The 18129-nt window shown below is 43.9% G+C and overlaps 1 protein-coding gene across 1 annotated transcript in view; it reads right to left on the reverse strand.

The window, feature by feature from the left end:
* Positions 1 to 1163: 1163 nt before the first annotated feature.
* LOC138515760 (sialic acid synthase-like) overlaps positions 1164 to 18129 on the reverse strand; it is a 260081-nt gene continuing 243115 nt past the window's right edge. Inside the window, exon 6 of the mRNA XM_069630463.1 lies at positions 1164 to 5691. Within this exon, the coding sequence (XP_069486564.1) occupies positions 5482 to 5691 (210 nt within the window). The 3' untranslated portion in view covers positions 1164 to 5481. The remainder of the gene's footprint in view (positions 5692 to 18129) is intronic.

Consider the following 18129-nt stretch of genomic DNA (forward strand, 5'->3'; position numbering starts at 1 on the left):
CCAAAACGAAGATATATATATATATATATATTTTTAAAGGAAGACCTTCCCCTAGTTGATAGATTTAGATATCCACTCTATAGCGAGGAGGGTTATTGAAGCAGCAATGCAAAGTAGCAATTTCCTATGGCTGGGAAACCCAAGGAGAATACATTTTCCCCTAGCCATTACAGAGAAGCTGGGCTCAAATCCCTTACCCGTTAGACATGTTACATAGGGCCTTGAGAATATAATCATACTGAATATTTATATCCTGCTTCGAGAGCAATCAGCCAACCTCATTTATAACTAATGTATGAGGCAACATTACTTAGCAGATTTCAACAATTTAATAGGTATATTACAAAAGGTGTCAGAGTAAGCACAATTAAAATTCCCAAAAACACGAGTTCTCCTTCATGATCAGACCAGAGCTTGTCGATATGGCACCCTCTTCTTGCACAACATATAATTAGGTTTCATCAACAAACACTTGTTTACGTGGCATGAGTCTTACTCAACTTAAGCTTTCATTATCGAGCAGTTAGGACAGTTAAAGAGACTCTAAATCAGACAGAAGATAAATGTTGAAGCTTTGTAACTAAAAGCTAGTCATCTATTTTGCCAATGAACAGTAGAGAACACAGGCTTTCGTGTCTGAAGCCCTGAAATCAACAGGGAAAAACCAACATAGTCCATGTGCAGCAGGACATAGGTGGTTTAGATTTCAAAGATGCACATTCTAAACAGTTCACAAATTGTCAGGCTCATCAACTCAGCACAAAAGAATAACGTGAACTGCAATTAACCGGAACACTGTTCGTGCTTTTTAAAGTTGACAGAATGGCATCCGCTCCTGAAGATAGGTTCCAAGTTGGGTTGGTTTCTGTCCACACGCAATGAGGTGAATGAAAAACCTTCCTGAATCCAGGATCCAGGCCTGCAATAATAGGTTATACATTACAAAAGGCAGAAAATCAGCTATTTGTGTTCAATGCATTGTTCCAGCCTCTGTAGCTTTGGACATGTTGCTCTAGTTGGTGCTGATGGACCATCAAGATGGCTTAATGGCCTAACACCCCATGTATTGACCTAGAAATGCATCTCAATTATATTACACTGCCTTTTTAAGGTTTGCATTGGTTACCATAGTCTTGTCAATTAAAGAAATTGAAATGACAATATTCAAGTTTTAAATAAATATTTATTCTGGCATTACGATTCCAAGAAAAAAAAAGAAATCACAATTTTGCTGAGAACATATAAATCACTGTTCCATTAAAAAGGTTTATTTTGATCTGCAAAACTGCCCACAGAAACTAATCTCTTCTACAAATGGCATACTTATAGGCATCAGATTTATTGTAGTCAATTACAGAAAATATGCCATTGCAATATATTGTTGATTTGAATCCTGAATTTGTGTTCGACTGTGGGTACATGAATTACTTCATACATGATAAAAAAGTAAAATCACAATTAAATGAGATGCTAATAGGACACCTTCACATGAGCACACCTAGCTGGAATCCACTAAATGTGTATTTTTGCATTCCTCTGGATAAAGTCATCCACATTTAGTGTTTCACGGGAGAGGGGGGGGCATCCCATCTTTTTTTTTCTAAAGCAGGCTTCCATGGTTATCAATATAATGTTCAGTCTTGTCAATTCTTGGTTACATAAAACTCATCTATTCACGTCATCAATCAAAATGGACATTCACAAGCTTTTCTGAGGAAAAGGCCAACGAACATCTTTGCTTCTACAAAGAATCAAACAATATTATGCAAGGTGGGGCACAATCCTGGATGCACTCAAAAACAAGTGCACATGTTCAGTCACACATTGTTTATTACAATTATTTCAGCTGGAATCTCAACATTCAAAATACACAGGAACCCTTTTTGGCCATTGCCCATCTAATTATGGTTTGTGAAACGCAAACACACTAAAGAACAAGGGGTCTTCTTGCATCATACGGATAGGCTTGTAGTAAGCTGCTCCCAAGTGTACAGATGAGATGCTTTTGCCATCCACGAATGACAATCATAGTTCCCTGCACGCTAAACCATCATAAAGACCTTTGAATTGGTTTCCACACTCAAGCTTCGGTTTGCCCAGGGATGACCGCAATTGAGATGTGCCTCTCCAAACTGGCCAAAACTTGCAAGACCTCATACGGGCCGTGCACATTTGCCTGTCACATTAATCGTATTCTTATTCGAATAGATCTAATAACCAGCAGCACATTGACAGTTGTGCTCTCGATTGAGTGGGTGTTCACTGCCTGCTGTCATGCATTCCCCAGCTGGCACAATTCAGGTGTGTGAAGGAAAAGCCCCTGCTAAAAAAAATTCACATTGAGAGTTTGAATGTTTACTTTTCTTTGCATTTGGCACATGTGAAGGGAATGTGAATTAGGTCCCGCATTTCAAAACACAATGTTTATGTATGCTTAGCCACAGCATGTAGTACCTTGTAACAACTATTGGGTGCAGTAAGCACGTTTGCATTTTACTCCAAGCAGCAATAATCATTGAACCGATAAGCAGCAATGTCTATAGATATGTATATAAGCATATACATTATTTGTAACAATATTTCAATAAAATACAGGACTGTAGAAAACTTTAAAAGGCAATACAGCTTCTGGACATTACCACCAGTATATTTACAACATGCGTGCTTATTAGTCAAGCCTTTTTCTGTGTGTTCCAATTAAAATGCAACAAGTGGTCACACAGTCTAGAGCGGGATATCAAAGCTGTAAACTCTGCTATACTGTTGCACGGGGACAACACAGTGAATTAGATAGTTTGTTGCACAATGCAAGATTACTATTTGATGGCAAAGCCTATTTACCTGCAGCAGGCGTTTGCAACCCTCCAGATTCTTTTTATTTTAGTATGCCTTTCTTGAATCCTCCATATATATTGGCTAGTGCAGATGGGAGTTTTAGTCCAGAAATCTGAAAAACCATCGATTGCAAAGCATTGATTTAGAGAAAATGGAACAATACTCAAAGTGTCATTGATCTCCAACAAAAATACATTTCCGATCACACCAATGTACCATGGCAAAGACTAAAGTAAACGATATTTTACAAAGGTGGATCTTTCATACAGAGGCAACTCAAAGCATTGCTAACAAAGTCAGTAGTATGCCACTCAGATTGTGTGCACTCCAAACTAGCATAAGCAGGATAATCATCACTGGAAATAAACATTGTTTTATACTTGACAGTGCTGCAATGTTTATCAGATGATGGCAAGCCTGTTAGGGCAGAGGAGCCTCTCCTTGCACCCCAGTATTCCAATGCCGGTCAAGGGCATGCACGATAAACTTGCAAAGGAGGCAGTCGCTCGGGGCAGACGTCTCCTTCCAGAATGCAGGATAATTATCCTGAAGGGCAAGTTGGATATGATAAGACTTCATGTCAGGTTTACATTGTGTATTGATTCCTTGGTTATGAGTGCAGTTTGGTAAACCTTATTTTAGAGTAAAAAATTATGGGAAGTGGAGCAGTGTGCAGTACTTGTGAAAGCACTGGTTGTGAAAAGCACTGCAGTTACTCGTGAAGGCTTCCAGCCTTCTACTGAAATTCTAGATTTCAAAGTGAACGGTTCCAGCCAATTTCATGAAGGTTACTCTGTATGGTAACAAAACAAGGATGGTGTCCCACATTGGGTAGGTACCAGTTCAAGGTGCACACATTGAACTTCCATTAAGAAAACATACTGCTAAAAAAATAATTCCAAAAGGATTTATAGATCTATGAGGGCACGATTAGTATGCAATTAACTCAATCAGCACTTGCCCTGATAATCAGCAATAGATATTGACCAAGGAGGCAAATAAATACTAAATCTACCTCAGAGGTTATTTTGTTGGAGGCCTTACTTGTCCATTAAAAACTAAAGGAAATAACAGGGATTCAAGTGTAGCTTTAGGCCCAGAAACACAACCTAGGATAAATATATTAATTGGAAACAATTTGGGTAGCATAAGTGATTGGTTGATTTGACAGTTGAATTGCTTAGGATGTGAATGGCCACATCTTAGTGTCCCACTCATTTTCCGGACCCACACTGCAGGAGGAATCCACTGCTTCAGCCACGAACCTAAAAAACTTTTGTCATTTTGTTTACATTTTTGTGTAGTATTTATTGGGTATTAACATTTACGACTACTGTGCTTTTTCTGGGTATGCTTCTTTTGTTGCATCAGGTCAGAAAAGCTTCCCCATGTAACAGTATTACATGATGAAATTACCTACAGCACACAAAATGCCTTGCTTACATTTTCAAAACTAGTTCAATAGTCCAAAAAATTTCAAGATAGCATTTACTTGAAGGCTCTAAATAGTGCAGGTTTTGAAATTACCACCAAAATCAAAATGTATTCAGTACTCCACAGTGCTATTTTAATTAAACACTGTATAATGGGCAGTTGTACCCAAGGCATGTTGGTAAGGCATCAGCAATGTAATGGTGCTACTGTCTCGAACATCAGTTTTGGTTCTAAAGCAAGCAAAGCAGAGCCTGAAGTTATGGCTCCTTCAACGTTGACAGCAGTTGGGGCAAAGTTCATGCCATCACTCATGGTAAGGTCAAAAATATGATCTATTGGCAAACCAAGCAGCAGGCAAATATCAGCGAGTTCCTGGCTGCGTTTTGGTTCAAGCCACAGCTCATGCTTTGGCGTCTCTCAAGTGGCAAGACATGCGTCTCTTAGAAAAATATTCCTCATGCTAGCATACTGACTCAATAAAATGGCTATCCGCTGGCACTCCTAGATCTCCATAACCAAAAGTATGGACATTTGGAAGAAAATTAACTGGCTCAAATTTGCAGAACACAAATTGAAAATAGGCTTGAAATTAAACAGTTGACAACACCAAGAAACTAACTGGAGTCCTTCACGCACATCCAATACAATATCAAGAAAGAGGGTTGCAGTACACAAAAGGAAATAGGTTACATTTACTCTGTCAAAACAATCCTTCGTGATAGGTAACTCGTGAGTGGGGAACACACCCCAGTAAAACCACTGAAATACTTGATAGACGAATTACTCACAAAATCAAAAACCTTTTTAAAAATAAACATCACGGGTGAATCCATACAGAACAATGTGCTTAAAGATGCCTTTCGCGTTGCGCCACAGAGAAGCAGCCACTAGACTTGAGGCACCAAGCGAGAAGGTGCACCACAATGCATCCAGCAGCTGCTGCCCACTTACAACCACTTTAATTTTCCCAAAAATGCAGTCTTAGTAACTTTGGCACATCGACCAATGAAAATCTGCATTCCATGCCAAAGAAAACAGGTAAGCAACTGCCACTTCCTGTCTGCTAAAAGACTGCCACTGTGAATTGCGATAGCAAAGCCCTTCCACCAATTCCAAACCTGTGCAATATCAGACGTACAGCACGTTTCAATACTGTACCATACAGTACACGGGGAAACATTTCAAACTGCATGCAGTCATGCTTTGATTTCCCTAACACTTTGTCTTTGTGTTGTAGCTTTCTATTGCCTCCTCTGTGACTGTTTCATCCTCTGCAATCGCCCTCTTCACCATTTTGCCCTCTAGGTTAAATATCTCTTCAGGTGGAAATCCATGTGGCTCAGCCACCTTCACAGTCAGCATCTTGAGGTTCAGCACAGTGCCAACTGGGATGGGTACCTTGGCCACCACCGACTTTCCCAGCTGTAAAAACAAAATAATAAATTAGGTGAAAATGTCCCCAGCAGCAAAATATTATATGTACGATGAACAGCAGGTATGAATAGTGAAATGGCAGTAACTGTAACAAGTGTTATTTTAAATAGCTCTTACTGTATTGAAAAAAAAAAACACACTTTACTGTGGACCCCATTACTAATTCAGCCCTTTACAAGCAGCATTTAGAATATTAAAATATCTTTTTAGGAGAGATTACAATAAATAACCATATAGATCAATTGTGTTGGTTTCACCTTCTATCACATTAGAGCTCCTCTCCCTCTGGATAATCTTCTCTAGAAGGGCAGCCAGTTTGCAACCTTTCGTTCACCATTACACCAACAACCAAATAGTGACCAGGATATGTCTTACAGTGTTTCGGTCTTGGCTTTGGCAATGTGTGTTTATATCATCTGTGGATCTGTATTTCACAACACATGAACAGCCAGTTTTACAACACTTGGGTTTCTCAATATTCCCCTCTCGCCTTGATGTTTCTTGTATTGGTATTGCTGGGTTTTTATACTCTATGCTTGGGTATTGCTTTTATGCTTTTGTTTTTACTAAAGTGTCTCCACAGGGTTTGGGCCTTCAACAAACTCATGCTTGCTTGCATAGTCACTTTGGATCAATAAGTAATTTTTGTTGTTTTTGAATAGTTCGGTATTCAAAATTGTTATTACTGCTTCTTTCACTCACACGTGAGTGAAATTGCCTGCTGTGAACACGCAGACAGCATCGGAGCGCTCTGGAGTCATTGGAAGCTGTGAACTCACCGGGTAAGTCGCCCGCTCATACTGTGCTTGGTGTTTGACCGATCGCAAAGAGCCACAACGACAGAAGACCTGCAAATAGCCTCCTCTGGTACACCTCTGCTCCTACCACTCAATAATGGAGCTTCCTCTGCTCGGAGATGTTAAAGGGCAACTTAGCCAACCCGAAGCCTCTAAAGAGGGCCACTTCCCTCCCTACTTCTGCTCCCGCAGCAAGACCTCTGCACAGCGCGTCTTCAATGGTCAAGCATCCTTTTGTCACGCTTTCCGCTGCGTGACCACTAGAACAAGGATAACCTCAGGCAAAGACCCTCTCAGGACCCGCCAGCACTTTTGGCTTATTCAGTCGTCCCTGCGCTTTCGCTCGCCTCCAGCTTCACCTTCATCTGCATACACGGCCTACACTTCTGTCTCCTCTCCTGTTGCTCTCCTGCCTGCACGTGAGGGGGATTTAAACCTCTGTCTCCCTTAGGTGTAGGTAATCTAAACTCATTAGCTGACAGCAGTATTCCTCTGCATCCCTCTTCCTCGTCCTAAAACTGAGCAAATTATGGGACTTGAAGTCCCTGCCAAGAAAGTTAGTTTTCCTAACCTTTTGCACTTTGATGATTTGATCTCCGCTCATCAGTCTTGTTCAGAAAGAGGAATAAGGCTTTCTAGACTTTCGGCAGTTATTCAAAAACTCTTTAATTACCCTCTTCGAAGTTAGGGGAGCTATGGGCTTGAGAATGCATTTTCCTTTTTTTACCACAGCAGCTTCTTGCTGATTTCACCCACATTAAAGTGTTCAACATGTGGAACTGCCAGGTTATGGTGGCAACGGGCGATTATATACTTTGACATTTGTGAAATGTTTTCCGTAGAGGAAGGCAAATACTGTGTCCCACGGATTTCTCTCACTCCCCTGGGCCCCTTCTCCACCCAGGTGATCCTCTCGCACAACACCACTCCCAAGGTCAGGGTCAAGAAGAGTCTGCCTTTCCCTGGCCACCTGGCAGGAGACCTGAGGCAGGGAATTAGTGAGGGATCAGTACAATTCCCGACAAAAGATACTCATGTGCTGCTTCATGCAGCTCTATTTTACACATGCAATATGAACTTGGTACCATTTGGTTCAAAAGCATCTCATTTTAAAAAAAGAGCTTTTAAAAAAAAGGAGAACTATAGGTTTATTGTTATTAGGGTATGAACTGCGATCTGTGAAAGTCCGTTTTTTTGTTGATAGTTATAAATACAGGCTATTGTCTGGTTAAGACTGATTTTTGTTAGTGTAAGCAATAGGTCCAACGTCGGCAGACATTTTAGTATAGGATTGAAAGACAAGCTTATGTCAAGCTTAATATTTACATTAATAAGTTACATTGATAATTTACATGCAAAAAAGGTAGCAGGTGTCCCTTTCTCGGAAGAACATGGCACGATAACCTGTTCTGTGGTTTTTACCCACTGTGAGTCCACAGCCATCGCTTTTAGCTCACGGTACTTTTCACAAAGGACGAATATTCATTTGCATATAAGTCTTTGTCCCACCCACAAGGGCAGTTCAGCACTGAAATGCCAGGCAATCCTCCTTTGAACAAGAGTACCAACAGCAACCCCATACACATGTTTCAGCCTTGTTGGGCTTCATCATTGAGGTGGAGCGGTGCCTCTCTGAGCACAGTGAGCAAGGGGTCCACGTCTGGGTTCCCCCAGGTAACTTAGGGTGACCAACCCCAAGTTCCTTACAAAAATGCAAAAAAAATAAAAAAGGTAGTAGGCGCCCCTCTCTCGGAAGAACACGGCATGATAAACTGTTAGTTTTTACCCACTGTGAGAGTCTGCAGCCATTATTTTTAGCTCACTGTACTTTTCACAAAGGAGGAATATTCATTTGCATATCAGTCTGTCCCACACCGAAATGCCAGGCAAACCTCCTTTGAACAAGACTACAAACAGCAACCCCTTACACATGGGTGGGACAAAGCAGGATATGCATATGGATATATATGGAAAGGTACAGTGAGCTAAGGTGTGGCTGCACACTCTCGAGTGGGTACCTTCCCATAGAACAGGTCAATGGGCTGTGTTCGTTCTCGCAGAGGGGTGACTATGGACTATTTTTTGATTTGTTAAGTGACTTAGGTTTAGCCACCTAATTTTCCTAGGGTCATCCAGACGTGGACCCCTTGCTCACTGTGCTCAGAGGTACAGCTCCACCTCACTGATGATGCCCAACAAGGCTGAAACATGTGTATGGGGTTGCTGTTGGTACTCTTGTTCAGAAGGGAACTGCCATAGCATTTCAATGCTGGACTGCCCATCTGGGTGGGACAAAGACTGATTATGCAAATGGATATTTCCCATCTGTGAAAGGTACAGTGAGTTAAAGCGTGGCTGCTGACTCTCGAGTGGCTACCTTCGCGTAGAACAGGTCAATGGGCTGTGTTCGTTCTCGCAGAGGGGCGCCTATGGACTTTTTTTTTTTTAAATGTAATTTATAGTTGAACACATTTCCTGAAAAAGGCCTTGGCAAACCATATGATACAAATGTTACTATTAATCTAAAGTATTGCCTAATAAATGTGTACAATCAGGACACTATTTCAACAGGTCTAATATAGACATTCCTTAATCACTGCAAAAATATATATAGACAAATAATTCACTCTACATTATTCCATTGATCCAATCAGAATATTAGAACACGTGTAATACAGAGTAGAATGAAGGTTCCCAGCAAAGTGTCAAACGAGGAGCTAATAAATCAATAGATGTAATGTTTAGAATAGAAAAGATGCAGATTCAGGTAGCAATAAAAATCACAATTGTGACTGTAATAATCCCAATCTCAATTGGTTCATATTAAATGCTTTTCTGTGCCAATTTCAGTATCCAATTGCCTCCTCTTGTGTACACCACATGTTCTTTTCCCATAAATGTCAGGATCTTGTTTATAGTGTAGTTTGTTCCAATGTATTGTTAAGGGGTATTTTTGGTCAGTATTTGCGATAGCTTGAACATTTCTGGAATTCCTACTAATGACAGATGGCACTAGCAATATAAAACATCCTATAAATGCATGGTACACAATAAACAGTATATGCAAGACGATTTAATATTTTATTATATACTTGTTATGGTAGAATATGGAATAAATCAAGCTTTTTGCCAAATTACATGCATTGCACATTTGTAAAATCCAAACTGTTGCTGTGGTAAGAAGGTAAGAAAGTTGCTACAGATGGTTGTTTACATGCAAGTTTAGACCTAATTTGTAAAGTAAATATTGAGAGGTTTAAAGTGATTGCAAGGAAAAGCCCCCCAAATGTTAACCAATTTTCAAGTATCCATTTCGTGAGTACAATTGTAGTATTGGGTCAGGAACCAGATTTTTGGATCTTGTTTTTTGCAGTTCTTTTTTTCTAATCATTTAGTATCGCAAGGGTTGCATTTTCTCGGGAGCTTTAGTTAAAGATTTTGTTTTAATATTCTTACTAGATGAGCCATGTATTTTCTTCATTGCAATTTTTCATCTCCAGGAGTTTCTCCCATATGGCTTGTTCTTAGGGCTTTCTGGTGTGCACTGTTGGCATGTAGTATAGAGTTAGTGAGTTCTTCCACTGTACACATTTATAGGAGAGACATTACCATCCAGTAATGGTCTTTCTGATGCTTGTAAGGTTCAACAAGCAAATGTTGCCGTTAATGTATTCTCTTGTAAAGATCAAATTATACTAGTTATTGTTCAAGTATCCTATAATGATTTTCAATTTCACAATGTTACCACTACAAAGGCCTAGTGTCACACTCACCTGTGTCTCTGCAGGAGCCATGGATGAGCCTCCCTTGACCCCGAGTTCTCACTTCCCCTGTTTCACCCGAAGGGATGCCTGTCAAATACAAGATGTACACTTAGACCTGAATTCACCTGATTCCCTTGGGCCCTTATCTTCTCTTAACGGTGTGCTGTGATGTCCCCCAAGGACTTACCTTGATCTTTAGTAGGGTGTGCACTCCATCCTGCATTCGCAGGGGCGCGATTCACTCATGTGATTGATGCCTATGTCTGTAGGCGGAGTTCAGATGCCACACGCTGTTTAATGCCTTCACAGCAAGGCCGAGCGTTCAAGGCGCCAGTTTCTTCACTGGCCGGCCAGAAAGTCCTTCCCACAAGTGAACGTTGCGTGGAGAATGTTGAGTGTCCAAAATTGTTCGTAATGTCTTGTTTGCCGGTGTTTTTGTGGGCGAGTAGCGCTGCGCCTAGAAGCTAGCTGCAGGTAGGTATCACAGCGCCTTCAATTCGAGCGGGCCTGGTAATGTCTCTCCCTTTCCCTTGCAGGAGAAATACGTGGTAGTAGCGCCTCAGTCCAGGTTGACTTGGTGGTTTGGTAAGTAGGCACAGAGGCTTTGGTAAGTATGCAACACGTTGGGAGGGAGCAGCAAAATAAGTGTCCGCGTTATTGGGGCGAGCGCAATGAATAATGTCTCTTCTTTCTTTTGCAGGGGTTTGTGTGCTCTTACAACCGACCTGGATTCCAGCATCGCGGGAAGATTCGGTGAGTATGTGCAGCGTTACTGATGTGCGCGTGTTAACCCAGTTCTTCTTTGTTCTTACAGGTGCCGGTGTAGAAGTCCCCTCTTGACTGGAGATTGCTGCGGCGTGGAGTAAGAACACAGGTTTCTCTGGAGCAGGTAAGCAGAAGCAGAATGATCCGGAGCAGGTAAGCAGAAGTAGGATGATCCAGAGCACGGCAAGTGTGTTGCTGATACAGCTCACAGTAAGCAACACGAAGCACTGGAAGAATCTTGGGTGCGGCTTATATAGCCAGCCACACCCAAACACTAGAGAGCTCATGAATTGTCATGCACTTCCTGTATGGCAACAGGAAGTGGTAACCAGGAAGTTACTACAAACACTAGGAAGGAATTAAAGAAGGGATCTGGTATGGGTTATCTGCCAAGCCTCCACCCAGCTTGCCCCAATTACTTCGCTGATACCCATGACAGTCTTCCCCCCCCTCAAGACCCCTCCCAATGGTGTGAATGAGGGTTTTGGTTTCTTAGCATGGTCCCGATAGAATTTTCGAACCAATCGGGGGGCATGCACGTGTGCGCTGGGTTCCCATGATCTTTCCTGGGGTCCATACCCCTTCCAGTCAATCAAATAATACAGGGTCTTTCGTACTAGTTTGGAATCTAATATGTTCTTTACCTCATATTCTGGTGCTTCTTCACTCACTTGTATGGGTGCGGGAGGTGTGGAAGTTCAGGTTCCTGGGTGTGCTGATTTTAATAGTGACACATGAAATACGGGATGTATACGCATATGTTGAGGTAACGCCAGTCTCATGGCTGTTGGATTAATTACTTTTTCAATTGTATACGGGCCAATGTATCTAGGCTGAAACTTTTTGGGACCCTTTAAAGCAATTTGTCTAGTTGCCAGCCAGACCAAGTCTCCCACTTGATAATCTGGGGCTTTTCGTCAATGCCGATCAGTGTTTCTTTGGCTTGCAATAGGTTCTTGCTTGCTTCTCTGGCTGCTTTCCTGATGCTGGCATGCAGATTCTTTACTGCGGGCATTTCAATGTTTTCTGGCGGATCGTAAACCGACGTTCTGGGGTTTCAACCATATACAGTAAAGGGTGTTGCTTGGGTTGATGAATGTGTCGAGTTGTTGTAGGCATACTTTGCCATCCATAGTATTTCTGTCCAGCTTTGGTTTATTTGGTGTAATAGACAGCGCAAATACTGTTCCATGGTCTGGTTCGTGCGCTCGGTTTAGCTGTCCATTTGTGTCATGATGCCTACTCCCGGGGACCCAGACCAAGTCCAGCAACCCCGGAAGCAGGCATCAAGTTATTCCAAGCAAGCCCAACAACCCCCTGCTAGGGGCTATTTGGGTGCAGTCCTGGCGTCTATGGCGCCAGGCTCATATGGAGAGTCAGTCCTGGCGCCATAGGCGCCAGGCTCATAGATTAAAACTTACCAGATGCAGACCATGTTGCAAACTTACCAGATGCAGACCATGTTGCAAACTTACCAGATGCAGACCATGTTGCAAACTTACCAGATGCAGACCATGTTGCAAACTTACCAGATGCAGAACATGCTGCAAGAGCTCCAAGCCAATAGAGGCTTGGAAGGGACTACTTTACCTAGGGATTTTTTTTTTACTCGGGTGGGGCTAGGGAGGAATACTTACCTGGGACTACTTTGGAGGCCATTTAAACCACGCCCAAAGAGCAGCACACGCTTTGCGTTATTTTGCATCCAGCAGCGTAAAGCTCACTCTGCCTGCAAGTCTGCATCCAGTCTTCTGCCACGCCCGCCTCCAGTCTGGAGCTCCTAGAAAAAGGTAGAAAGAAGGAGAAAAGGTTAGAACAAGAGCAATACCCTTGATCCTTACATTAATTCTCGATCCACCGTGCCTTCGAGCTGGAAGAAAGAATTATTTTATGCGCGTCGCCTCGCCTGCTGCAGCGCTGAACTCACCGGCCTTCGCAGCATCTTCACATTCCACTGCATCCTTCTGCATGTTCCCGCTGCACTCTGGCACCTAAGGGAAACACAAGAACAGCAAGGTCAGCCAAAGGAATAAACACAGACAATATTAGTTACCCCCCACAGACTTACCTGATTTTACCACCGGGGGTACTATTCCTCTTCACGGGTCGGCGCAGCTTACACAGCATCCTCGCCGAACCCCGGCCCCTAAGGGGAAACAAAAGGACAGCAAGGTGAAACAAAGGGACAAACAAGGGGACACCTTCTCACCACAATAGACTTACCTGATTTTACCGCCAGAGGCATTATTCCCCAAGACTTCATACTTTCTCTCAGTGCCTGAATAAGGGAGAAAGCAACAGGTTACATACTGACATTTTATCGAACTGTGTTTGATATTACAAATCCTTACCTGAATATTACCGGTTGCCACGAGGAACTCTTCGCTAGGGTCAAGCTGCAAACTGCAAGGAATCGGACAAGAGTGAAAGTCAGACATTTGAACTCTTACGAACTACATACTTACGGCGTCTTGCTGAAAATCTCAGAGTCAATATTGTTCTGGAACTCACCAATTCCTTCGAGCCAGTGAAGCAACTGGTTATCTACGCGCCCCTGCACTCAATGCAGGATGGAGAGCTCATCTTTCCAAACCATCAGGTGAGACTATAAGAGAGGACATCAAAGGTGATCAGTGGGGAGAACAGCGGGAGTGGGTGGGGGTTAACGCTCAACTCCACGGGTGGTTAATTCCCTTTCTTCATTTGCAGAAGAATATTCCTACGGGCCAAGCAACCGAAGCTAGGTGGGCCAGTCCAGTCCGTCATCTCGGCACGTGTCACATTGGTGGAGACCGCAGCTGTCCAGTTCAGATCGACCCCCCTGTGGGAGCCAGGTGAGCGTAACAGTTTGAGGATGGTGACTAGAAGACAGACGGACTTCTACTCTTGCCAGGGAACAACATTTTTTCCAAAAACGAGATACAAATTGTCTGCCTCTGTCAGAAACGATTACGGTAGGGAATCCATGTAACTTCACAATTCGGTCTAGAAAAACCTGCATCAGAGTCTGAGCTGAGGTAATACCTTTTAGAGCTATGAAATGGGCCATTTTGGAGAAGAGGTTCACTACTACGAGGATGGTATTATAACCCGAGTTAGGAGGTAAGTCAGTGAGGAAGTCCATTGACACTGTGTACCAGGCCGCTGGCGAATGGTGATTGGCTCAAGGAGGCCGGCTGGTTTTTGCCTGGATGTTTTGTATTGTGCACACACCTCAAAGGTGCCTAAGTAGGTGGCAATATCCTCTCCCCAAGTTGGCCACCTTTAAGATTTACTTACTTTCTTCATGGTTTTGGCTATAACCGGATGGACTTCTAACAGCGAGTCGTGGTAGTCTGATTTGATTGCTTGTTGCAGATCCTTAGTTGGAACGTAGAGGCGTTTTTGGTAGTATGGTAGTTTGTCTTGAATGGTGAACTGATCTCCCTTCGTGTCTCAAGCCAGTAGGTCTTCAGACATTTTCTTTTATTGCTTCCTGCAGTGCGTTTAACGGAGATGGTCCGGTGCACAGGCCGAGAATTTTATGGCTGGGTATGATCTCCACCGGGTTAGGGTCATTACCTGTGCCAATGCGGGATAACACATCCACTTTCCTGTTCTTAACTCCGGGGCAGTAAATGATGACAAAGTCGTATTCCATTAAAGATAGGGCCAAATGGAGCTGCCTAAAAGACTGAGCTTTTGCTGAGCATAAGTATTGCAAGTTCCGATCTGTTATTATTGTGATGGTGTGTTTTGCTCCTAGTAAGTAATGTCGCCATTCACACAGTGCACTTTTGATTGCTAGGAGTGCTTTCTCAGAAATCGCATAGTTCAATTCTGCTGGGGAACATTTCCTTGACCAAAAGGCAATGGGATGAAGGCATCCAGTTTCAGGATTTTGTTGACAATACGGCCCCCATGGCAATGCTTGAAGCGTCACTTTTCACGATGTACGGTAAATCAGGCTGTAGGTGTTGCAGTATTGTGGCCGAGGTGAATTTTTACTTGAGAGCTCGGAAAGCTTCTTCCGCCGCTGGTGTCCACTCGAACCTTCGGTGTTTGCGCAGAAAGGACTTTCTTGGATGTACAATATGTGAGAATCCTGGTATGAAGCGCCAATAAAAGTTTGCACACCCTAGGAAACTCTGTACTCCTTTTACAGATGTGGGTGAGGACCAAGCGAGGATTGCCTCCACTTTTCTATTGTCCATCTTGATCCCCTGTGGTGTCAATACATATCCCAGAAACTCTACCTCGGCTCTGTGAAGGAGCATTTTTCTAGCTTTGCGTACAGTTGGTTTTCGCGCAGTTTGCTGAGTACAGCTCGCACGTGGGTTACGTGTTCTTGGGGAGTGGTGGAGTAGATCAGAATGCCATCGATGTAGACGACTGCACAGACATTGCGGAGTTCCCGTAACACATCATTCATAAAATGCTGTAACACAGCCGGGGCATTGCAAAGCCCAAATGGCATGACCTGATATTCATATAAGCCATAGCGTGTACAGAACGCAGTCTTCCACTCGTCCCCTTTCTTCATGTGTACCAGGTGATATGCGCCGCGTAAGTCTAGCTTGGTGAAAATCTTCGCTTGTCTCACCTGGTCTATGAGAACTGGTATCAGAGGTAACGGGTACTTATTTTCTTATGGTGACTTGATTTAGGGCCCGGTAATCAATACACGTTCTTAAGTACCCCCTCTTTCCTCGGTACGAAGAAGAGCGGGGAGGCGGCTGGTGACTTAGATGGTCTAATGAAGCCATTGGCCAGGTATTGGTCCAAGTAGGTCCGTAGATGAGTTTTCTTCCTTGGTTAATGCATAAATGAGGCTGCACGGTACTTGTGCCCCTGGTTGCAGATCGAGTTTACGACTGCCAGATCGATGTGGTGGTGGTGTATTAGCTTGCTCCTTTGCAAACACATCCTGGAACTCCTGGTATTCCTCTGGTAAAGTGCCCACCAAGACTAATCCTGCTTTCTTTTCCTGTGAAGCTAGCAATGGACTTCCTTGGATCCCTTTGTTGTCGTAGCAAGAGGCGCATTCCGTGGAAAAGAGTAAGGTTCGAGCTCGCCAATCTATCTTTGGATTGTGCGTCTCTAACCACGGTATCCCAAGAATCAGCTGGAATTGGGGTGCAGCGATAAGGTCGAATCTTATACTTTCCCTGTGGCCATCTAGGCAGATTAAGGTGATGGTGGAAGTACACTGTGTTACTGGTCCCGAAAGGAGTTGTGTGCCATCCACAGCTGTCACTTTCAACAGTGTCCTTACGGTGAAATGCCAATCCCACAGTCTATGCAGTGTTTATGTCCAGGTAGTTCCCAATAGCCCCACTGTCTATGAAAGCCTTGAGGGCATGCATTCGGGTGGGCTGTGAAGGGTCTACCAAAACCACAGGAATACTGAAATGTGAGATCTGAGTGCTCTGTTCCTGGCTCGACAGAACAACCTCTACATCTGCCTGGCATTGGAGTTTTCCGCTACTGCGTCTGTGTCTTCCCTGTGTTATCTAGTACCCCCATTGTCTTCCGTGGAGGTTTAACCATGCAGTTCCAGAGGAAGTGACCAGATTGGCCGCAATATAAGCAAAGTTTTTCCTGATGCCTCCGTTCTCTCTCTGCCTTGGTGAGTGGTCCATTGAGAACACCCAATTGCATGGGCTCTGAGTGAGTCTGAGGCCTGTCGATGGGACGTTTCCTTTGGTCGGACATGCACTGGTCTATGCTCTGATCTGCTTTGGTCGTCCTTGCGATCCTGTAACCGGTGGTCTAGTTGCATAGTTAGGTCTATGTATTCACTGCAATCTTCAGGAGGATTAACTACTTGCGCCAAGACATCTTTTAATTCTCTCAGTCCTCGATAAACTAACGTTATTCGTTTCTCCTCTGGCCAACCTGATTCGGCTATTAGGCGATTGAATGTGTCGACATATGAAATACGATCCTGACCACCCTGTTGCAGAGAGTAGCTCATCATCCAGGGCCTGACCTCGAGTCCGATGGGCAAATAGTTTTTCAAGTTCACGCTGAAAACCTGGATAATTTATCAGTAGAGGGTCGTCCCTAAGCACTAACGGCCGCGTGCCCTCCTAAATAGGAGAAGACGAAAGCTACCTTAGCCTGGTCGTTCAGAAAAGTGTCCGGTTTGCATATGAAGTGTAGCCGGCATTGATTCATGAATAGTCCAAATTCCCAGAGAAGCGTTCCGATGGTGCTAAAGGGGTGTTGCCTGGAAGCAATACCTGAACGGGTGTGCCTACAGGTGCCACGGTAGGCTGCCCCTGAGGAACTCCACCTGGTAGGGGTGCTAGACCAGCTTGGGTCTGTAAGAGCTGTCTTGCCAATTCTCCGGATTTGTCCCTGTTGACTACCAATTCGGGCCTTAAGGCATTTGTCTAAGAGCGGGCTGCATGCACCTCAGCCCGTAGTTCACCTAATGGGGAAAGCTGGTCTACCTCGGAGGTTTCCATCGCTCGGGCAGAGGTGTTGAGGATGGCTTCGTGTTCTGTCACGCTCACCTGTGTCTCTTTAGGAGCGATGAATGAGCCTCCCTTGACCCCAAATTCTCACTTCCCCTGTTTCACCCGGAGGGATGCCTGTCAAATACAAGGTGTACACTTAGACCCGAATTCACCCGATTCCCCTGGGCCCTTCCCTCCTCTTAACGGTGTGCTGTGATGTGATGTCCCCTAAGGGGTTACCTTGATCTTTAGTAGGGTGTGCACTCCATCCTGCATTCGCAGGGGCGCGATTCACTCATGTGATTGATGCCAATGTCTGTAGGCTGAGTTCAGATGCCACAAGCTGTTTAATGCCTTCACAGCAAGGCCGAGTGTTCAAGGCGCCAGTTTCTTCACTGGCCAGAAAGTCCTTCCCACAAGTGAACATTGCGCGGAGAATGTTGAGTGTCCAAAATTGTCCGTAATGTCTTTCTTTGCCAGTGTTTTTGTGGGTGAGTAGCACTGCGTGTAGAAGCTAGCTGCTGGTAAGTATGCACAGCGCCTTCAATTCGAGCGCGCCTGGTAATGTCTTTCCCTTGCAGGAAAAATACATGGCAGTAGCGCCTCGAGTCCGGGTTGACTTGGTGGTTTGGCAAGTATGCACAAAGGCTTTGGTAA

Source organism: Ambystoma mexicanum, chromosome 6q, assembly GCF_040938575.1.
Source record: "Ambystoma mexicanum isolate Mex_15411 chromosome 6q, UKY_AmexF1_1, whole genome shotgun sequence".
Lineage (NCBI taxonomy): Eukaryota > Metazoa > Chordata > Amphibia > Caudata > Ambystomatidae > Ambystoma > Ambystoma mexicanum.